This window comes from Grampus griseus, assembly GCF_964374135.1.
Source record: "Grampus griseus genome assembly, chromosome: 3".
Classification (NCBI taxonomy): domain Eukaryota; kingdom Metazoa; phylum Chordata; class Mammalia; order Artiodactyla; family Delphinidae; genus Grampus; species Grampus griseus.
The window spans coordinates 114878818-114902738 of NC_139019.1; the positions used below are offsets into that span (position 1 = coordinate 114878818).

The 23921-nt window shown below is 39.6% G+C and overlaps 1 protein-coding gene across 3 annotated transcripts in view; it reads left to right on the plus strand.

Annotated features, from left to right (window-relative positions):
- Positions 1 to 641: 641 nt before the first annotated feature.
- The window catches only part of KDM3B (lysine demethylase 3B), a gene marked incomplete at its 5' end in the record, with an annotated part of 59016 nt that continues 35736 nt past the window's right edge, over positions 642 to 23921 (plus strand). For all 3 annotated transcript variants that reach the window (XM_082650426.1, XM_082650427.1, XM_082650428.1), the window contains 6 exons: positions 642 to 836; positions 13620 to 13787; positions 16572 to 16685; positions 19368 to 19473; positions 21046 to 21170; positions 23270 to 23344. In XM_082650426.1, coding sequence (XP_082506552.1) covers positions 642 to 836; positions 13620 to 13787; positions 16572 to 16685; positions 19368 to 19473; positions 21046 to 21170; positions 23270 to 23344 — 783 coding nt within the window. The remainder of the gene's footprint in view (positions 837 to 13619; positions 13788 to 16571; positions 16686 to 19367; positions 19474 to 21045; positions 21171 to 23269; positions 23345 to 23921) is intronic.

A 23921-nucleotide genomic window follows, 5' to 3' on the forward strand; every position in this document is an offset into this window, starting at 1 on the left:
GGGATGGTACCATGTTATGGACCAGTGAGAAGAAAGATAATTGTGTCCCATGGACCAATGGGAAGAAAGTTTCCTAAAAGATAATGACAGGAGGGGTAGTGCCTATTTTCAAGTTCGGAAATCAATGGGGTATTGGGGCACTAACTTTTTAGCTCAAAATATCAACTCTCTAGGTAATTTGCCCCTCAGGCCCCCAGTCCAGTAAAAGTCTTTGGTGTCCGAGGAGGGTAAGCCAAAGCCTTCTCAGATAAAGGGGCCCCGTGAAGGAAATATGGCACCAGGATGGTGCCACGGGGGACTGAAGGACCCGCCCACTTCCCCACCCCGGCCGAAACTGCAATTCCCCTCCCTGCCGCAGGGAGCACTGCAGGCCCCGGGGAGGTTGGGGAGGAGCGCTGCGAGGGGCCCGGAGCTGCCGTCCCGCTCCGGAGCGCGGGGGGCGCTGTGCGGGGCCCGGGTTGCAGCTCCGCTCCCGGCCACGGGGGGCGCTGCGCGGCGCCGGTGGTTGGTGGTGGCTGTTTGGGGGGGGGGAGCCGCGGCCGCGGGTGGTGCGGAGGGAGGCCTTGCGGGCGGATCGGGAGCTCGGCGGCGGAGGTGGTGGGAGGCGGCGGGCGGGAGCGCGGGTCTGGCCGGCCCTGGCGATGGCGGACGCGGCGGCCTCCCCGGTGGGCAAGCGGCTGCTGCTTCTGTTCGCGGACACCGCGGCCTCGTCCTCGGCCTCGGTCCCCGCGGCGGCGGCGGCGGCGGGTGGAGATCCGGGGCCTGCGCTGCGCACTCGGGCCTGGCGGGCCGGCACGGTGCGGGCCATGAGCGGGGCGGTGCCCCAGGACTTAGCGGTGAGTGGCGGCCGAGGCGGGCACTCGAGGCCGGGGTTGCACGGCCTGCGGGCGGCCTCCCCGGGGGCCTTTGTGAGGGGGCGGTGGGGTGGGGGTGACCCAGTTCCGCGCCCCCAGATCTCCTCAGCGCCCCCCGCCGGCATCTCAGCACCCCGAGCTCTGGCCAGCATGGCTTCCGCGTCGGGGTTGGCGCCCCGGTTTACCCCGGGGGGCGGCCGGGGCACTAGGAGCTACTGCCTCCGCCCGGCAGGCCCCGCCTCCTGAGCGACCCCTTTCTCAGCGTTTCCCCCCCACCCGCCAAACACGCCTTCGGAGCAGGCTCTCACACCCTGGGCTCCCGGGCCCCCTCAGAGTTCGGCCGGTGCTGCCGTTGCCTCCTTGAAGACGCGGACCTGTAGTCCCCAGCCTCTCCCGGGAGACCTGCGCCCTGTTCCCTTCTTCCCGGAGCCCCGAGTGGGGCGGGAATGTGGGCACTTGTAGGAGACGGAGAGGCTGCAGTTGGAGCTGCTCGGGGCTGTTTTAGCTGGCAGTTACTTCCTCCTTGTCTGAGCCGGGCTCGGCCTGGCGGTCTCCAGAAAGGCCAGCTCTCAGGATTCTCTTCAGGCTCCTCTCTCTGCGCTTCTGGGTGACAGGAGCTGCTGTTGTAGCTGTTTTTGATAAGTTTGAGATCTGTCTTGGCAGCCGAATGGGGCTGTTGGGTGGTACTTTTTTGCTCGTAGCTGGGCTACTCCCCCAAACCTTGGGAGAGGTTTTGTTTTGAAACTTTGTGTTGGGGCTCGGCCGATTTTGAATACTTGTCTTGGTGTATGTTGTGATTAAAGTTGTTCAGTAATAGAACTTAACTAGCATTTGGGATCATGTTGTGTTATTTTTGTTAATGTGGCGGCAAAATACTGCCTTTGAGCTTTGGCAAACCTCTTTAGTTCCTCATTCTGATAACGGCCCTAGCTTCTCTGTTGAGATAAGGCTGTGAAAAATAGGGGGATTCTTTTGTATTGTGATAGATGTTCAGGCAGAAGGAAAATTTTCTTGATGAACTTGTTTCTGCAGATATTTTATTCGCTGTAAACAGGAACTCATAAGATTTGATATTAATATTGCAGGTTTCTGATGCTCGTTTTTCTACCTATTGATCAGTGGTGTTAGGCTTTTTAAATTTTCTTCCTGATACGCAAGCTTTATGGGTTGTTTTGCTTGTGGCTGGCTTAGGCTTCTGCTACTTGAGTTCGTTCACTTTGATCTTTCTCCATGCTCTATGAGAAAAAGGCTGCTTGGACATTTATGAGGCTTCAGTGGGGCGAATTTGTAGAGATAACAGGAACATAGTGGGGTGAGGATGATTATTAAGAAAGGGGATTTGGATTTAAATTCCTTTGCGCTTTCTTTAGAAGATTGCTTTTTATAGGCTTGGACGGGAGAGAGGTGTCCCTCTCAGATCCAGTAATTTACTCTACCCCCTTAAATGCAAAACTTAAGTAAGATCCACCATTATATGCATATTTTGACCAAAGGCTTAGTCTGTCCTAGAGTTTCAGTCAAAGTTTTATGTTCTAGTTGTTTCCTCCATGAGATGAATTGCTAATGAGCTCTGCACCTGAAATGGCTACCCATTCACTTTGTTGTTTGCTGGGCTCCCTAAGGGCAAAGGTTTTTGAAGCTCACTGAGATGCTGGAAACCTAGTAAGCTAAATAGTGAGTAGTTCTACCACTGCCCTTGGAATTGGTTTCTCAAACCAAGTAAAAAGTTGCAGTGATTCTTGGAAATTAAAGCAAAGTGTATATTACAACTGTGTTGAGGTCTTGCATAGAGCTTTATGCATATAAAAACAAAGGCAGTTTTGGTTTTAAGAATACTCTTACGCTTGTCTTGTGTGTATAATCAAGGGACATAGGTGAGAAAACAGCCACAACAAAACTCAGAGCCTTTAAAATTTTTTACCATCTTGCAAAATTGCTCAAGAATTGCTGTTGTGATGATGAGGTTCTGTTAATGACAATAATTAACATAGGATCAAAACTGGCCGTTTGTTTTCCTTTTTCATTAAAGAGATTTCCTTTGGACCCTAGGCATGTGGGCCTTTCCAATTTGCACCACACACCCGTAGTAAACACAACTGTCTTCCAATCAAAAGTGTTCTTCCTGTACTCAAGGGTGGAGTTTGCAAGCAGCTGGCCTGTGATTGGGCAGATTTTCATTCAGTTATGTTTAAGATGTTTTCAGGCATGCTTAGTTTTGAGTAATGCATGGCAGGGCGCCCCCTGTTAAGGATGAGTAATTGAGGGTTGAATGAATGAGTTTTTGAAGTGATTGAAAACACTTTGCAATTTTAGGCTCCATTAATATCCTCTTTCTAGATACTTTTAGATCCAGAAATCTTCCAAAATGTAGTCCTGATCCATTAATGAACGATTTTTTTTGGAAAACAGTTCCAAAGCCATAAGTCAGGATCTTGTTGATCAAGAGTTTTGTTGAAAACGGTTTGTTAGGTGGGCATCTTCCTCACCAAAGCTATGCTGACAAATAACTGAGATTTTTAGATTAAGTGGATAAACAGCTTTTTTTCCCCCTCATGGAATAGTAGCTTTATTTGTATTTCAAAATAGGCCTGTTATGCGTTAAAAAAAAAAAAAGTCTAGTTTCAAAATTAGTTTAATGGATTTTTGTGCCTTTACCTCTAACTTCTTTTCTAACTCTATGTCCTCCTTGTGTTTCTGGTTCATTATTGGTCTATGTAAGTGGCAGAGACCTTGGGACCGTCACATATATACGTATGGTAAATAAACACACAAACCAAAAATAGTGGATTTTTCTTTTTTTGTTATAAAAGCAAAACTTGCGTTTTGCAGAATGTCAAACAGCCAAGCATAAACACGGGAAAGCCAACAGTCTCCATCCTTTACCAGCTTCCACTTATCAAAGAAGCTTTGTGCGCCTTTCTCAATACTGGTACAAAAAAGTATGAAAACATTTATATCTCTACAAAAGGTTGCTTTTTTTTTTTTTTTTTTAGCAAATGGTATCATACTGCACAATATCTGTAGCCTGCTTTTTTTCTTTTTTCCATTTAACATTAGACCATGGGCATCAGTACCTGTAGCTCTTACTCATCCTTTTAGATAACTACATTATATTCCATAGAATGGATGTATCCTTTATGATGGGCATTCAAGGTATTTTAAAATTTGGGGCACTTAACAAACAATGCTGCAGTTAATATACTTGTACATATATCTTTGTGTAATCATGGTTTTATTTCTGTAGTTTAGCTATCCAGGATTGTTGGGTTAAGGAGTACATGTATATATTTTTATTTTGTTAGGTAATGCCAGGTTATTTTCCTATGAGATTTTAGCTTTTCATACTCCCACCAGCATTCAGGCAATGCTTGTTTCCCTTCATCCTTGCCATCACTGGTGTCATTGGCCTTTGTTGTTTTTGGCAATCTGATGGGCGAAAAATAGTATCTAGCATTTCATGACTACTGATCTTTTTCTATGTTTATTGGCCTCTTACATTTTTTATGAGTTATTTATGCCAATCTTTTGCGTATTTGAAAAAATGGAAGTTTTCTTATTCTGTACAAGTTCTGTGCATATTTAGCACATTAACCCCTTTACCTGTCAAGTGTGTATTTTCTCTCATTTGTCTTTTAACTGTTTATGGGTTGCTTTGCTGCACAGAAAAATAAAATGTTTGTATCATCAGATCTCTTAGACCTTTCTTAATGGCTTCTAAGAAGGATTTAATTGCTTGGGAAGAGGACCTCCCCCTGCCACCTTGAGCCTATATAAATATTTTTCAGCTTTTCTTTCTAGTGTTTCATTTATTTTTACCTTTAGATCTCTGGTCCATCTGGAATATTTTTGTAAGTGGCATGTGTGATGGACAATCTAACTTTTCCTACTGAGTAGTAACCAATTGGGGCAGCACCAACTTTATTAAATAAACCATCCTTTTCTTTCTGTATGATAGAATTAAATGATGCTTTTAGTAGCACTGATTTGTTTTGAATGTGTATCTTACCTATCTCAGCTGTCCAGAACTTGCAACAGGAGTAAAAGCATATCTGCCGTAATTTTTTTAATCCCTTAATCTTTTATCTTTATCTGGGGGAAAGGTGGTCTCTAAAATACTCCTTTTCTTTGATTTGAGATAATGTAATAATTGTGGCAGTATCCAGGCTAGTACCATGTTTCTTCCATCTGGGAGTCTTCTAAGAGGAGTGGAAGCCTACCCGCCTTTTTTTTTTTAACCTCCTCCTCCAATGTTTCTTCTTTGTTTCAGATTAGGTGGACTTTAAAATACCTCTCTACTTTGTTTCTATATAATGTAATAATTATAGTCAGGTTTCCAGTGTACAATCCAATATAATTTATTCTCAACCTGTGTTCAAACACAGAATTTAAGCCCTAATTGAAATAGGAGATTATGGCTTTTAATGATTATCCTTAAGTGTCCTTTTCTTGCATATAATTCCAAAATTAAATAAAAATCTGAATAATATTATAGTATCATATGCTGTTTATTAAAGTCAATAGAATATGTTTTGTGGATCAGTGTGTGGTTTAGAGAACTTTAAATAAAAATGAGATTGTACAAAAGAATATATAACGTTTAAGTGTGAGGTCCTCTACTCACGCTTTTCACCTGCACTCTCCTCTTACAGCAGGAGGTCTATTTTTGAAACATTGAGCCACTGTTGAGGTTTTTAGGCACTCAAGTGCTTCATATAGTTGTTTTCTAAAGTTTGTCTTATTTTATGTGTGCATGTAATTTTTAATACCTCTATCTTATTGTCTTTACATTCTCTTTGTTTCAAGACTATACCATATGTCCACCAGTGATCACACTGTACACTCGTCATTTTGTCCAGCAGCCTCTCCCTTTACTACACAATCAGATTTTTCTTGTTAATTTATGCATTTGTTTCTTAGAGTTGTTTCACTAACTCCCCACCTGCCAAGGGCTCATTCCCTCCTTTAGTAATCACTTGCCTAGTTCATTTATTCACTCATTCATTCATTCATTCATTCATTTATGGCTGTGTTGGGTCTTCGTTGCTGCGCGCGGGCTTTCTCTAGCTGCAGCGAGCGGGGGCTACTCTTCCTTGTGGTGCATGGGCTTCTCGTTGCGGTGGCATCTCTTGTTGGGGAGCACAGGCTCTAGGCGCGAGGGCTTCAGTAGTTGCAGCACAAGGGCTCAGTAGTTGTGGCTCGTGGGCTCTAGAGCGCAGGCTCAGTAGTTGTGGCCCACGGGCTTAGTTGCTCCTGTAAGTAACATGGTGTTTTCTGTTAGTGATTTTCTCAGCAACAGCTGGAATGGGTTCCTGTAGGCTTTGCTTCCACAAGGCCTGGGGGACACAACACCTGTTGCTGCTTCTCAGTTTTCTGCTGCCTTTGACAGGTTGGTGGTTTTTAAGCCCTCCCCACCCCACTATCCCTACTGCCAAAGTATCTTTTACCCTTGTTCTGTAGTTGGGTAAAACCTGCCTGATTGTTTAGTAGTGACTCATACGGCTAACTCTCTCAGTTTTACAAAGGCAGGAGTTCTGGGGGTTTTTTATGTGACTTCACGGGTAATCAGGCTCTAGGGGACTGATTCCCACTAACCAAACTGGAGACTGATTTGTAAATCCACATGTAAGGTTATTAACCTACAGTAGGAGATAAACCTATCCAGAGATCTGCACAGAACCCCCTCCTGGTCTCCTCAAGAGACCAAATTACAGATAAGACAGATCCTTGTCATGCACAGAATCAGACAAGGAAAGTAGGGTGTTGCCAAAAGAATATTTACAGTGAGCAGTCCTGATTTGGTGATCCTCTGCTTTCCTAGTACTTTCTGGCTTCCATTGTTTTATTCCGCCTTTACACTTTGCTTTTGATTTTGTCATCCATTGAAATCCTATAAAGAGAAAAGAAAGCCTGTCCATTCTAGGTTCTTTCACCTTTATAAAGCCTTTCTAAATCCCCAGAGTGTTTTTTGCCTTGCTCCTTTATCACTTTGTGGATACCTCTTTTGGAATATTTATCACAGTTTTTTTTTTATATAGATACATAACAAGGTATATAGCTTATCTCCCCTACTAGATTCTAAGTTCATCAAGAACAGGGAACACATGCATTTTTTACTATTATTTTACAATCCTTCTCTGACCACCTTATCTTAAGAAATAGCATATTTAGAAGTCAGTATTAGGTTAATTTTCACTTCTGATTTATTATGGATTTTCTACTCTGTGGCCCCCAGTTATAAGGTATTTATACTTGATCTTTAAGGTTTTTTCTTTTGTATATTTTTACTGATATTGACTACCAATTTTTTTCTTTACATGTTTGGATTTATATTTGGGACCCCCATCCAAAGTACATTGTCCATTGGTTTTTGTGATTTAAATCTGAGTTGCTGGATTAGAAGCATTAGATGTTTTGTTTTTCTGATTCTCAAGTAATACACGCCTAGTATACAAAATGTAGAAATTATTTTAATAAAAATATAAGTAAAAAAAATAGCCCCTATAGTGTCATAACCCATTAAAAACTGCTATGTTTTGATACATATTCTAATCTTTTTTTAGAATTGCTAAAAGTTGAATTCGTACTGTATTTTCAGTTCTGAGTTTTGCTTTTCACTTAATGTGGCAATTATTTTCCTATATTACCAAAAACTTTGGTATTATAGGTGATTTTAATTTTCTTTGTGCTTTTCTGTATTTTCCACAGATAACATGTGCTTCAGGTGCTTTCATACCTGAAAGGGAAACAATTCTCTCTAAGAAAATCTTATAATTTATTTAACCTGGATAATTTATTTAATTGTTCTTCTTTCATTGGATATTGAAATTGCTTCAGATTTTAAGCTTTATTAATAATTCATTGATGACCGTTTTTTGTGAATAAAGCCTTTTCTGTTTTTAGGGTGATTTCCTAGGATTATTGCCAGGAGTGGTATTATGGAAACACAGAGTATACACATATTTAAGATTCTTGATATATGACAATTTTTTTTCTTTTAAGTCATACCAGTTTATATTTTGACCAGTAGTATGAGTTTGCTTACGGAATGCATGTTTATCAGGAGCCCAAGATCTGCTAGGCATTTTACTTTATTTCGTTTAATCCTGCCATAATTCTTTGAGGTACTTACTGTCCGTATTAATAGGCAAAGGAAGTAAGGCTCAAAGAGGCTAAAGTAACCTGCTCCCAGTTACACAGATAAGGGATGTTGGGATGCAAATCCAGATCTTTGTGATTCCTCTACCCCTAAGAGCATATATATCTATATGCTTGAGTTTTTATTCAGGTTATTCCTGTGGTACTCAAGTACTTAACATTTAATTTATTGAGGTTGTTAGAAAGTAGGGGAAAAAAATGGGAGTAATTGTTAGAAATCTCTCTCTTGATCAAAGGAACCATAGAGGGAAAATTATTTTTTGCTTGAAAACAGCAGTGTTCTAGACATGCATCATTCCCCACTGTGGCTGTCAAGATGTACCAGTTTTGTAATATCATTTGTAACAGAGTTCATATTTTGTTTAGAATGTAGTTAGAAAAACTGGAAAAGAAAATTTGGGAACCTTGGAAGTTAGTCTTCCATTTTCCTTACCCTCTCACAATCATCACCATATCCTGTTATTTTTATCTATAATTTCTCAAATATGTTTTTCATTTACACAGTCTTATTGGTTTAGGCCTTTTACATCTTTTACCTGGGTTTTTATCACTTTATAATTGGTCTCCCTGCCTGCAGTTTCTTGCCTCTATGAGTTCCCTTCCAACTGATCCCAAAGTTAATTCTTTCCTTTAAAAAAAAAGTTATTATATAAATAATATGTTTAAAAACAAAAAAGAAGGAACATTTACTGGTAAGGCTAAAATACTATTACCTCTCCTATCCTAATCCTTCTCTAGAACACTCAGTCTGCTCTTAGTTTCTCTGCCTTTGCACCTGCTGGAAAGTCTTTCTCTCCCTTCTCTGCCAGAAGAATATAGTTTGTCCTTTGAGATGCAGCTTGTATACTACTACCTCTTCTGTGAAACCTTTCTAGTTTACCATGGCAGACGCCTTCTCTAGCGTGTTCAGTCTTTATTATTGCCCTTATTACATAACTCTTTAATAATTTCTATACCTCTCTGTTGGCTCATCGAGGGTTTTATTCCCTCCTGCTGAGTGCTTCCTTATTCACCTTGATACCCTTAGCCCTGGCAAGTGCCGTACACGTGCGCACACACATATATTTTTGAGGCGTTCTGTCTATTTTTGTTGAGTGAGTGAATAAATGAATAATTTTATTAATTGTAGTAAGAATGGCCTTAGGGAGAACCAGAATCCAAACTGATTATTACATGATTATGTGATAAACATGGAGGTCTATATTACTCAGATTACTATCATTTGATTTTTTTCAAACTTAGGTTAACTTACTTGATTTTTTTAAAATTTTATTTCATTTTAATGTCACTCAAATGAATGTACATCACATATAGACCATAAAAGAGATTTTGAAATGAAAGCAGGAGTTTTACCGCTAACTCTTCTTAACTAAGGAAATATTTTACACATCTAGTCCTTGGGTTCTAGCTGTACAATGTATAGTAGTATTTGCTGCTTTTACTCTAATAGTAGAAATTTTTAAAAGACTTAAAAAAAAATCAACTCAAAGTTTTAGTTCTGTTCTGTCCAGATTATCAACCTGCCTTGGCCATCTCTAACTCAGTCCAACCACCACCATTGATTTTGTTAGTTTATATCCCTTCTTTCTGTCCTGTGACCTGGCCACTACCATTTTAAGAGTTCATGTTCTGTGTGCTTTGACCTGAAATGATTCTTCACCTTATATGTTCTAACTCCCTCCATCTCTAGCTAGGAGGTGAAGCACAGTGCTAGGGCCAGAAACAAGCCTTAATGCTGGTAGAACATGTTTACATATATCCATATTCCGTATTGCTCTCAAAACATATTTGTATTATTAGCCTAGAGCTGTTGCTTGATCCTAGAACATATAGCACTGTGGTTGTCAAGTTCAACACTTTATTCCTTTGCCCAGGCAGGTTAGGAAATAATTGCCCTTAAATTAGGTGAAATATGACTTTCAAATATTTCAGCTTTTCCATGGTGTTTTCAGATGTGTGATGATAGGATTCCTGAATATTAACTTTTTAAATGTTCAAGTTCTTATCTACAAAGAATTAAAATCGTTACAGCTTTCGTACAGTGATTTTTTAGTGTGTTCTTATATTTGTGTGTTGGTATGACTTAGAATTTTGTGACTCGTATGTTGATTTTTTTTTTTTTTTTTTTTTTGCGTTACGCGGGCCTCTCACCGCTGTGGCCTCTCCCACCGCGGAGCACAGGCCCGGCGGCCATGGCTCACGCGCCCTGCCGCTCCGCGGCATGCGGGACCCTTCCGGATCGGGGCACGAACCCGCGCCCCCCGCATCGGCAGGCGGACTCCCAACCACTGTGCCACCAGGGAAGCCCTCGTATGTTGATTTTTAAAGTGGTTGGCAGATTAGAACTATAGCATGGCACCTAGCTGTCAGGCACCATGAAGCCTCAACCTCCGGTTTTCTAAGTAATGCCCAGTAGAGTACTGTGTCACTCAGGGTCAGACTCCGCCTGGGGCTTCAACAGTCTCTGCTCCTTTTCATGGCTTGCAAGGTCTTGTCTGTCTTTCAGCTATTGCCTCCTCCAGACATCAGTTATGGCACCACTGAACAGTAATGGGACCACTGTTCTCCTAGTCTCGGGTTCAAAATCCAAGTCATTTTTCAATTTTTCCTTACCCTTATATCCAGCCAATCATCATGCTTGATGATAGGACTCATCGATTCTCACGAGCACTAGTAACTTCCTTCCTAGTCTCACTGCTCCCACTCTAGGTCATGTAAGAACACCCCCTGTTCCCCACCCCACCCCCAACTCTAAACCATCTACATCCACTGAGTAGCTGAGTTGTCCTAAAACCAACTGTTTTGTTCAATTTTGACCTCAGTCAGAAACCTTTTAATGGCAATTGCACATATACACACCCACACACACACATACACACATCTCCCATTGGCAGCTGGATGAACCCAAATTTTATCCCAGTATTCGGGGTCTTCCACATTGACTCTTAGTCTTTTTAGTCTCATTTCCCACTCCTTCCCCAGTGTGTTATAGCTCCTGGCCATCCTAGAACTTGACTGGGACTTTTTTTTTTCCTTAACCTCAGCCCATATCAGTCCCTTTGCACACCTGAAGTGATCTCTCCTGCCTCTGAACACCCCCTATACTTTATTTTATTTCTGTTTATCTTATGGCATGTTATTGCCCAAGTAGTGCTTTGCAGTTGACCAAAGTGCTTTTGAATCCATTACTTTATTTAATCTTCACAACCACTCTGAGGGTAAGTAAGACAGGTGTGTCTTATCACAAGGGAGGAAACCAAGACTTGAGGAGGGGAGAGTGATTTGCTCAAGTTTTGTGATTAGTAGAGGGTGGGGCTAAGACTGAAATCCAAGCCTCCCGGAACATAATCCCCAAGCTCTGTCCATTACTACCTTTCCTGGTGCCTGAGTCTGCACTTAAATGTAAGTTTGAATACATCTTTTTCCAGTTATCAGTAAGTTACTTAAAGTTGTGTTTGATTCCCCTAGAACATATGTGAATATATGAGTGAGCCCATTCATACGTTAAATGTATTGCAGTTTAATGTTCTTTCCCGTTCACATGTTAAAGGTATTGCAGTAAAATCATGCTTCCCCTTTCTGAGCCTTATTTTCCCATCATTTTTTTTTTAAGTAGAAATGAAGGTTACTTGGTATATTATAAATAATAAAATATTGTTATAATATAAATAATAAAACTGGAGCTTTGTATAATGAATTTAATTTCTGGAATAGCTTTTCCAGCAGTGCACTTCAATTCACAAGTATTTATTACCTGTGAAGAGATTAAGCCTAATGCTAGGCTACTGAGTGGTTCCACACTTTTCAAGTATAAGTATCGTAAATTTTCATATAGTTGTAACTCTAATTTTTAGCTTGACTGGATGGGAACTAATATACTGACGAAAGTTGTTGTGACTTCAGTAACAATTCTAATGGATTTGAACTTTATTCATTATATGATCTACATATATTTGAAAAATAATGGTGACACATGTACCAGACCTCTAGTATTTAGTCTACAGGAAATGCTTAGTACCCTTAGTACTTAAGATATTCCTGGTAACTCTGTGATTCCTAGTTGGGAATGACTGCTGTGGGGATTCTGATGTTGTCCTACATCACTCATTGCTGCCTTAGGGAGTGTCATGTGAGAAATTTCTTGTAGAGCCAAGTAGTTGGAAAAGTGTTGCTTCTCTGAGAAACTGGTTTGTGTTCTACTTTTTGCCAGTGATGAATATGCCACTGACCTCTCCATTTTCAGATTGGCCTTTAGGAAGCTCAGAGACAAGTCAGTCAATCAATCAATCAATCATTCATCATATGTCACTCAGTCATACAGCTGTATAGATCCCTATTGCCTGCTTAAGTTTTCCCTCTTTTTACACTAACAATTGTTACAACAATTGTAGTTGTAGTTTGCTTAGCCCTGGTTTTTTAATTGATATTTTAGCATCTTATTGTATATGTTTCCCAAAAGCCAACTAAAATTCTTTGAAAATGAAGTGGGATATAAATACTCCAGCCTTTATTTTGTAACCAGCTATATTTTAGGCACTAGATATATCTGTTCTAAATATTGATACCTATATGCCTATGTATTGCTTTTATTGCTGTGTAGAACATGCTCCAATGTCAGAATTTATATGGAAAAGTTAAACCTAAGCATACTATTTATTAGAAAAATGTAGTTTCATTTAATATGAATTGCTTTCAAAAACTCTTTAAAGATTCTACTTAAGTATATCTGAAAAGGTGGAGTATCTTTTCTGGGAGGAAGCAAAGCATTGTGACAACGGTGTGCCTCTGCTAGCAGATAAGAGATCACTCCTGGCAGTCAGTGGTACTTTAAAAATCCACACTTGGGACTGGGAGTTGTTTTTTTTTTTTAATTGTTTATCCTTTTGCATTGTGTACCGTGTATATATAACCTATTAAAAATTAATTTTAAAAGTTCACAGTCGGGCTTCTCTGGTGGCGCAGTGGTTGAGAGTCTGCCTGCCGATGCAGGGGACACGGGTTCATGCCCCGGTCCAGGAAGATCCCACATGCCGCGGAGCAGCTGGGCCCGTGAGCTGTGGCCACTGAGCCTGTGCGTCAGGAGCCTGTGCTCCGCAACGGGAGAGGCCGCAACAGTGAGAGGCCCACGTACCGCAAAAAAAAAAAAAAAAAAAAAGTTCACAGTCATTTTCAGTAGAAGTATAAAAAATTTCTCTTCCTACCTGTTAGACTGTGAGCTCCTTGAAACCAGGAAGTGTGCTAGATTCCCCTCTGTATTCCTGAACCTAGCATAGTGCCTTATACATAGTAAGCCCCCAGCTAGTGTGCTTAGATGTGAATTGGAAACTAAGAGTTGTAAATCTCAGTAGGATCACAGCTAGAAATTACTAACTGTAGATAACTCACGCCCCCTTAAATCTGTACGCTCTTTTCCGAGTGAGGATGAGACCAACTTCCTGGCTCTGAAGTAAGATTGGTTTTTACTGAAATCCATTAAAAGAACTTAAAAACAAGGTAGTAGAATTTTACCTAGTCAGTTTTTCAAAACAGGGGGTTTGTGTTTGTTTTTATATTATAGTGTGGGATTTTTCCAAATGTGACCTCAAGATGGCTTTTTATCTCTTTTTCCAGATCTTTGTAGAATTTGATGGCTGTAGCTGGAAGCAACACTCCTGGGTTAAAGTTCATGCTGAAGAAGTTATTGTACTTTTGCTGGAAGGGTCTCTAGTATGGGCACCCCGGAAGGACCCAGTCCTTGTCCAGGGCACTCGAGTCTCAATTGCACAATGGCCAGCCCTGGTGAGTGACTTTTATTGGCTAGGAACATATTTGGGCTTTATTCCTATTCTATATGGTATTTACCCAATAGCTGAACTCTTTAGAATTCCCAAAACTCCCAGGGCTTTGTCCTTAGACTTTGATTCTGAAGTTACCAGAGCAAAAACTGGGAGAGATCTTTTCTCCTGTGTCTTCCCATACTTTTTGTATTAGATAATATTTGATACTTTGTTTCTAAATAATTTTTTACCTTTTCTTTTCTCATAGTTATGTAATGAAACAATGTTTGTAATCCTTAAAGTCTTTTTCTTCCATAGAAAGTATTTTATTTTTTTCCAGCTTTTTTGAGATAGAATTGACATATATAACATTTTGTAAGTTTGTGTACAATGTGATGATTTTTTATATATAGTGAAATGATTGTCACAATAAAGTTAATTAACACATCCATTGTCTCACATAGGTTTTTGTGTATGTGGTAAGAACTTTTTTTTTTTAACTTTGCAGAACACTTTAATAATCTCAATAAGGTATAATAATCTCACTGTTTTATAGAGTACTTTCCTACATATTATCTAATTTGCTTCTCACAACACATATGTGGTAAGAACTTTTAAGATTTGCTCTCTTAGCAACTTCCAAGTATACAGTACAGCATTATTAACTATAGTCACCATGCTATATGTTAGCTCCCCACAGCTTACTCATCTTATTATTGCAGTTTATATCCTTTGACTACCTTCATCCATTTCCCCCACTTCCCCCACCCCTGGCAACCACCAGTATATTCTCTATGTCTGATTTCAGTTGTTTTGGATTCCACATGTAATTGAAATCAGACCATATTTGTCTTTCTCTGACTTATTTCACTTAGCATAATGCCCTGGAGATTCAGCTGTTGTTGTAAATAGCAGGATTTCCTCCTTTTTTGTGGCTCAGTAATATTTCATTGTGTATAATATTCGTGTGTGTGTGTGTGTGTGTGTGTACACCACATTTTCTTTATCCATTCATCCATCACTGGACACTTAGGTTGTTTCCATGTCATCGCTATTGTAAATACTGCTGCAGTGAACATGGGGTTGCAGATATCTCTTCAAGATATGATTTCATTTCCTTTGGATAAATACCCAGAAGCGGGGTTGTTGAATCATATGGTAGTTCTATTTTTAATTTGGGGGGGAACCTCCATACTGTTTTCCATAGTAGCTGCACCAATTTACATTCCCACTGATGGTGCACAGGAGTTCCCCCTCTCTACATCCTTGCCAGCACTTGTCATCTTTGTCTTTGATAATAGCCATTCTAATAGGTGTGAGGTGATTACTCATTGTGGTTTTGATTTGCATTTCCCTGATGATTAGTGCAGTTGAGCCCCTTTTCATGTACCTGTTGGCCATTCATCTATCTTTGGAAAAATGTCTATTCAGGTGATTTGCCCATTTTTAAATCAGATTATTTGTGGGGGGGGGGTTGTTTTGTTTTTAGCATTTTAAATTAATACCCATTTATTAATTGGGTAAGTTAGAAGTACAGACACTTTGTGTCCTACTTCTTAGCTCAGAATCTTACAAGGCAAAAATTGGTGTTTGCAATGCTATGTTCTCATCTATAGTAGGTAGTCCTCTTCTAACCTCCCATGTTTATGGCAGAATTCAGTTCCAGTCTCCTTGCTGGCTGTCAGCTGGGGATATTTGTGGGGGTTTTTGGCTCTTGAGTTGTATGAGGTTTTTTTTTTTTTTTTTTTTTGAGCTTTTTTTGATATATTTTGAATATTAACCTTTTATCAAATATATGATTTGCACATATTTTCTCCCATTCCTTATGTTGCATTTTCATTTTGTTGATCATTTTTTTGCCTTGTAGAAACTTTTAAGTTTGAGGTAGTCCCACTTGTTTATTTTTGCTTTTGTTGGTTATGTAGCATGGCTTGTGGGATCTTAGTTCCCCGACCAGGGATTGAACCTAGGCCCACAGCAGTGAAAGTATGGAGTCTTAACCACTGGACCACCAGGGAATTCCCTAAAGTTTTTTGTTGTTGTTTTTTTTAATTATTAAGTTTTGTTTTCTGAAGTCAGACAAAATAGTGCTGTAAAATTTAATTCTGAGAGTATCCATTTGTTTCTATCTGTTCTTTTAGCAAAGTGTAGGCATAAATAGATTTTTTTAAAAAATCTAATTCTCCTGTTATTAACCAAATTAAATAATATTCAAAACAAAACTTCTTAACCTATTGATTATACATATCATCACTTACTGAACTGTCTTTTTTCATTTGTTTTTAAGACCACTTTCTAGTTGAACTTTTAGAAGAAGCTCAAATGGATCTGGGTCCCTGGGTGACTTTAGTAGGCAGTTTATTTACGAAACAGTAATGTGAATTTGCCCATGCATATTTATACCACTGATCATTTTAGAAATCTCATTAAGGTTTCAGAAGTTCCAGAGATGATAATGGTGTGACTCTTCATTCTGGAAACTTACTGTAATTTAGCCCTCTTGGAGCCTGACAAGATTAGTCAGATCGCTAGAGAGAATGAGGAATTTCCCGTTCTTCTTGTCCTTTTTAGCTGTAAATAAGAGTATTGAACTGACTTTATGCTCTGGTTGGCTTCATATGATTATTTGAGGGGCAGATGCTAGGTTGGGAATGTCTCTGAGGACTTATGCTTTAGCTTATCTATATTTACTGGGGTGAAAGATACATTAATAATGGATATTTTCTCTGCAGTTAGATATTCAGTTGAATTGTTATTTATTTCCTTTTCCAAGTTCTAATCAATTTCTTGTCATTGTACTTCACAGACTTTCACTCCCCTAGTAGATAAACTCGGTTTGGGTTCTGTGGTTCCAGTTGAATACCTTCTGGATCGAGAGCTTCGTTTCCTGTCAGATGCTAATGGGTTGCATTTGTTCCAGGTACTTAACACTTGGTCTAGTCCTAAACTTATTTCTCTCCTTGCTAATTTCTCTGTTGATTATAAATAGGGTGCTTACCCTCCTTTTTTATTTCAGATAATATTTTTAATATCGTTATAAAATTACAGAGAATGGTGGGAATCTTAGATTAAAATTTTAATATTATTTCTCAACAGTCTCGACCAAGGTTTCTCAGCCTCAACGATATTGACATTTTTGGTCAGTATTCTTTTTCATAGGGGACTATCCTGTGTATTGTTTGATGTCTAACAGCATCCCTGGCCTCTACCTACTAGATGCCAGCACTGAGTTGTGATAGGCAGAAATGTTTCCCAACACTGCCAGTTGTTCCAGAGGGGGCAAAATCAGCCCAGATGAGAACAATGGAGTAAAACAATTCCATGGATGCCACAGTTGATGGTGTATGCTTTCAAAGAGATGGAATAATAGAAAAAGCAACATTTTAGGGAGGATAAAACATCAGTTTAATCTTGGAAAGGCTGGGTTGAGGGGCCCACAGAACACCCCATGATTATCTCAGAGGTCAAATGTATTGGTCTGGCTATCATCAGTCTGCACAGGTGGCAGTATAAGTCAATTAATTATATTGTCCCCTTTTCTTTTAACATTGAATCAAATTCTTCCTCCCAGTAATTCCATGTACCTTTTAAAGTTTCTTTGCTCTCTTGAAAAGTATATTTGGTAGCTGAGGCTTCTTTCCTCCTCTACACACCCCCACCCAACCCTGAAACCACTTAAGACCACAACTCTAAGGGTTTCCTCAGAAGAGGTGGCTTCCCAGAGGTGGCTGCTTCTATAACTTGAGTCTAAGAGGTCCTATACTTACGTCTGTGGCAGGGAAGCTGGGAATTTGGGCTGGTTCCAAGCAACATTAAATATTGAAGAGCTTAGGTATATTTTTAGTTACAAAAAAAGGGATAAGTTAGTAGTTTAAACAAACTAGTGTCTGAGTTAGCGTTTCAGAATTTATGGAGGACAATATTTATTTCTCACTTGTAAGGGTTACTGTCTGAAGGTTAAAAATTAGGAGACTTCCGGGCTTCCCTGGTGGCGCAGTGGTTGAGAGTCCGCCTGCCAATGCAGGGGACACGGGTCGTGCCCCGGTCCGGGAGGATTCCACATGCCGCGGAGAGGCTAGGCCTGTGAGCCATGGCCACTGAGCCTGCATGTCCGGAGCCTGTGCTCCACAGTGGGAGAGGCCACAACAGTGAGAGGCCCGCATACCGCAAAAAAAAAAAAAAAAAAAAAAATTAGGAGACTTCCAAGAGTTTTGCTGTCTTATTGAGGCAGCCAAGAGCAGTATTTCCTGAACTGTGTTCTGTGTAATATTAATGATTTTTTTGTTGTTGATATGTCTTCCTCCCTCATTAGGCCTCACACCCTCTCATCAATCTTGCTTTATTCATCTTGTAATCCTAGTGCTTATATGAATAGGCACTCAGTGAATGTCGGATAAGTATCAAAATAAACAAAAAGATTTACATGGAATAAAATGTTTTGTGGTCAAATAAGTTTAGAAACGCTGACCTAAACATGTTTTTTTCCTACATGTCTTCTCAGAGCCTTTAATATACTGTCGTATGTAGAAAGATATAGTATGCAGTTGACCCTTGAACAACACGGATTTGAACTACACGGGTCCACTTATATGTGGATTTTTTTCAGTAAATACAGTACCTATAAATTAATACGAATTTTTTTCACATTATCTTTTCATTTTTGATATCTAGTGTTACTAATACTTATAACATCTAGTGTTTTGTATTATATGAGGCAGTCTTGATGTAGTGTACTGACAGATGATTCATCTTGTAAACAGACATCATAAACTTAGGGTATCAATAAATACAGGACTTCCCTGGTGGCGCAGTGGTTAAGAATCCACCTGCCAGTGCAGGGGACGTGGGTTCAATCCCTGATCCGGGAAGATCCCACATGCCGCAGAGCATCTAAGCTCATGTGCCACAAGTACTGAGCCTGCGCTCTAGAACCTACGAGCCACAACTACTGAAGCCCGCGCGCCTTGAGCCGGTGCTCTGCAACAAGAGAAGCCACTGCAATGAGAAGCCCGCACACAGCAACGAAGAGTAGCCCCGCTCGCCACAACTAGAGAAATCCCGCGTGCAGCAACGAAGACCCAATGCAGCCAAAAATAAATAAATTAATTAATTTATTAAAAAAGAAAAGAAAACACAAAGGCAAACCACAAACTGGTAGAACCAATAAACGTCGGGAAAATATTTTTTTTTAAAAAAGTTATATGCAGATTTTTGACTGCATGGGGTGGGGAAGCAGTTGGTGTCCCTAACCCCCCCACCTTGTTCAATGGGGGTATAATATTTCCTAAACCTAAATGATCCTAGCATCCTTAACTTTTTTAGGAGGGCCCACACCACTTGGCTTGTGGGACTTTTGTTCCCTAACTGGGGATCAAACCTGGGCCCTTAGCAGTGAGAGCTTGGAGTCCTAACCACTGGACCACTAGGGAATTCCCCTAGCATCCTTAACTTTTGTAGAGCATCTTGTGAGACTAGGTTTCTATGGAACATTCTCTGGCAAATGCTGATGTAGAGCTCCTCAGGGGTATAATTTTTCTCTTCTGGTTAGATATTATTGGTACTTACTTCAATATTCCGTTTTTTCTTCTTTTATCTTTATCAGATGGGAACAGATAGCCAAAACCAGATTCTTTTGGAACATGCTGCTCTGAGAGAAACAGTTAATGCTTTGATCAGTGACCAAAAGCTGCAAGAGATATTTAGCCGAGGTAAGAACAGGTGGTCCTCTGTCCCTGAATTCTGAATCAGGTGTATGGTCAGTGTTGAAAGTGATAGAATGGGGGGGACACCATGCAACTCTCAACATTTGTGCTTGTCTTCTTTTTGTGGGTGGTGTCAAGAGTAACTCCAGTTAGCTGGATCTCTAGAATAGACTGGAAAAACAGGATCTCACTCAGACCACTATTTCCTTTTTGTATTACATTTCGTAATATGCAATTTTGTCTTTCTTTTTTTCATTTCTTAAATATTTATTAAGTGCTAACCTCGTACTAGACACAGTGTTAAGGTACTGAGGATATAACCATGAACTGGAAAGTCTCTGCCCTTGTTGAGCATACTGTCTATAAGGTATGCTCTAAAGACTGTTAACAACAACAAATAACAACTTAGAGTGTAAGGTATGTTCATAAAGGAAGGTGTCCACAGACACATTAACAGCATGTAAATTTTTAAGAATGAAAACAAAAAAGAATTACTAGCTTTTATTAGCTTTTTCAGTTCACATACAGATTTTGCCCAAGATTCTACGCAAAACGTAGACTGTTGCCTCATTTATCCTTCCCTTCGTGTTGTACATCTACTCTACGTCCTTTCTGACCCTCGTGATAATCATGCTTTTCAATGAAATGGGATCCTTGGTTCTCTTTTGTCAAACTAAATCTAAATAGGTAAAGGTAAGAAAACTTGCCTCTTTGGGAAAGGAAAGTATCAGGGTAAAATGATGTTTAATAATCAAGGAAAGGTATGGAAGAGGAAAGAATGTGAGGAAAAATAGCAGAGAGAAAAAAATCAAGTGGACAGAATGAGAGGTAGAGATGTTTATGAGTATGTATAGAAAATTTAAGCTTAATTATAGCTCTGAAAGATAATAATTTAAAATAAGCAGTGATTTAGCTATCTAGTCTCAAATGTATAAGATATGTAGGAGAGAGAAACTGTCCTTCTTGGAGGGCCAGCTGAAATTGCAGGGTAACATTACCTGCTGCTAAAGTAATATCTTTGAAACTCTGTGTTCCTAGGAAGACAGGTGCTATATTTGTTCAGACTATTATTAGTGCAGAGGCTGGAGACCTCATAAATTGAACTCTCCACCTACTGTAATGAAAGTCAGATAGCAAAGTGTAAATGGTTATATATCATTCCTATGGTAACATAACAAAATAGTACATTCAACTTACTGGCCTCCCACTTTTTTAATGTTTATGTCAGATAGATCTGAGTAGATTTTCACATTACCTATAGTTTTTGATTTGTAAGTTTCTCTTCTCTTCCCTGTATTACTTTCTAGAATTGGAAGATTGAGATAAGGTAGAATCGGAGGCCTGGGACATTCTAAGAAATCTCCAAATAAACAATTTACAAAAGTCTCTGGGAAAAACTATGTTTTGTTTTTAAATTGCTGTGTATGGTAAATCTGAAATTGCTCATTTATTCAACTCCATACAAGAAGATTAAAAGTGCCAAGTATTTACACTATATAATTTTCTTTCTGTTTTTAGAAACAATCATGAAATACAGCTTAGCCAAAAATACTCAATACTGACTAATCTCTCCTTTAGGTCCCTACAGTGTTCAAGGTCACAGGGTCAAAGTATACCAGCCAGAGGGAGAAGAAAGTTGGCTCTGTGGTGTTGTAAGCCATCAAGACTCCATCACCCGTCTTATGGAGGTGTCTGTAACTGAGGTAAGGCTCTGTGTTATTTTGTCTGAGGTCCATCCATCCCCTTACCCAGGGTGGTGTAGGAAAAGGGAGCACTTCATTACATGTAAGAAGACTTGGGTTCCATCTCTGGCTTTGTCACTGTTTTTTTTTTTTTAATTTATTTTTGGCTGCGTTGGGTCTTCGTTGCTGCGCATGGGCTTTCTCTAGTTGCAGTGAGCGGGGGCTACTCTTCGTTGCCGTATGTGAGCTTCTCATTGCCGTGGCTTCTCTCGTTGCGGGGCACGGGCTGTAGGCGTGCAGGCTTCAGTAGTCGTGGCACTCAGGCTCAGTAGTTGTGGATCGCGGGATCTAGAGCGCAGACTCAGTAGCTGTGGCACACGGGCTTACTGGCTCTGTGGCACGTGGGATCTTCCCGGACCAGGGATCGAACGTGTGTCCCCTGCATTGGCAGGCGGATTCTTAACCACTGTGCCACCAGGGAAGTCCCCCCTGGTTTTATCACTTATTGATTCTATCACCTTGAGAAAGACTGTTCAACTTTCTTAACCTCAGTGTTCTCATTTGTAAATTAGAGTTAATTAGGTAACCACCCCCTGACCTCACAGCATATGTTTTGGGAACTAAGATAATGTATTTGAAAGTGCTTTGAATTCTATGAAAGGGTATACAAATGTGAAGTGGTATTATCATTATTTTATCATATTCAGAAGGTTTAGTATTTAAAAATCTAATCAGTTAGCATTTGCTTCTATAATACTTATGCCACTCCCCCGTAGATACTGAAAAATGAATTGTTTCTAAAGCAATAAATAGAAAAAAACATAGCATCTAGAGCTACCTGGAGAATTGTCTCTCAAAACAACAAGAATATTTGGGGACTTCCCTGATGGTGCAGTGGTTAAGACTGCTTCCACTGCAGGGGGTGCAGGTTTGATCCCCGGTTGGGGAACTGAGATCCCACGTGCTGTACAGTGCAGCCAAAAACAAAAACAATAGCAGAGTATTTTGAGGCAAACACGTATGTATTTATGATATCTTTGAATTGGTTTCAGACTTGCCCTCAGCAGTCACATGTAATGTAAACATAAATGATTTTAGTTATTTCTTTATTGAATTTTATTTATTAAATTATTCAATCCTCATTTACAAATTTCAAATGATACACATATATATAAAATAGATATTGAAAGCCATCCCTTCCCCTAGGCAAATGTTACTCCCCACAGTGGTAATCACCATTAACAGTTTGGTGTATATTCCATATGCTTCCAAATATCTTGTGTGTGTGTGTGTGTGTGTATGATATTTATATATTGTCCATTTAGGAGATAGCTATATAAATCATACTTCTTTAACAAATGGGATCATATGATACATATAGTTCTTTGATTTACCTTTTTTACTTAATTTTAGATTGTCAGCATCTTTGTGTGTAAATATATATAGAAATCTATCAATACTTCGTCCTTTTAAAATAGATGCATACTATTCACTGAATGGATGTATCATAACTAATTTAATTTAAAATTGATGGACGTTTAAATAATTTGTATTATTTTCACTAATACGAATAATGCTGCAGTGAATATCCTTGGGCATATATCATTGTATACTGTTTCACATTATTTATTGGAACAAATTCCTAAGTGTGTAATTGCTAGGTCAAAGAATATGCACATTAAATCTGACGATGTCTGTCAAATTGGCCCCTCCCAAAACCTTTTGTTTTTTAATAGTAGAGTGGTGCTTTTAATGATTACTGGTTCTGAAGGTTTTTTGTTTTTTTAATTTCAGAATAGGAAGGTTTTAGAGATGCAGAATTTGAAATTCATATCCCTAAAAGGGACACTTGGGCATTGAATGAAATTTTTTCATTCATTCGTTTAACAAATATTTGAGTGATTACCATATTCTAGACCTTGTTTCAGATGTTGTTATTCTGGCAGTGAATGAAATAGTAGAGATCCCTGTTCATGGAGCTTTCATTCTAGCAGGGGAGTAGAAACAAATAGAGATAATTACATAGATTAGAAAAATACATAATTATGTCTTTGGTGGACAAGGCATTAAATCTTTTTCTTCCTTTTTTCATATTTTCTTCTATCCCGCTCCTACTGTAGAGTGGTGAGATCAAGTCCGTAGATCCCAGACTGATCCATGTGATGCTGGTGGATAATTCAGCGCCTCAGAGCGAGGTACAGTAATGAACTGAGTCTCTGAGCAGACTCATGAGCTTGCGTTATCTTGTTACATAGACTTCCTTATGTGTGTGTTATCCACGGATACCCTTTGGGTTTCATCTCTGACCACTGTACATTTCTTGCTCTCTCCACGGTCTTGTCCAGTTGAGGGAGGATAATCTCAAGAAAGAGACCTAGTCTGAGCAAACCCTTTTCATCATGGCTATGTTGCCTAGCTGTTTTAAAATCCATGGCCTATTTTTTTCTTACATTTTTTCAGGACAGATATATTTGAAAGATACAGTAGACAAAGCTGTAATAAGCAGTAGAAATATTCATGACCTACCCAGTAATAAGAAATGGAGGAGAAGCTACATCCTCTTTTTCTTTCCATTAGGTGGTAGTGAGCTCCAAGGAAATCTGAAATTCCATATCCCAAGAAGAGTCAAATCAAACTGGTGTGTAGTTCAGTGCTCAGCACACAGTGGATTACTCCATAATTACTGTGAATCAGGCCAACTCTTGGTTCATTGAGAATTAACATAACCCATAAAAAGATACATTATATATCAGTGCCTGAACCAATCAAGGA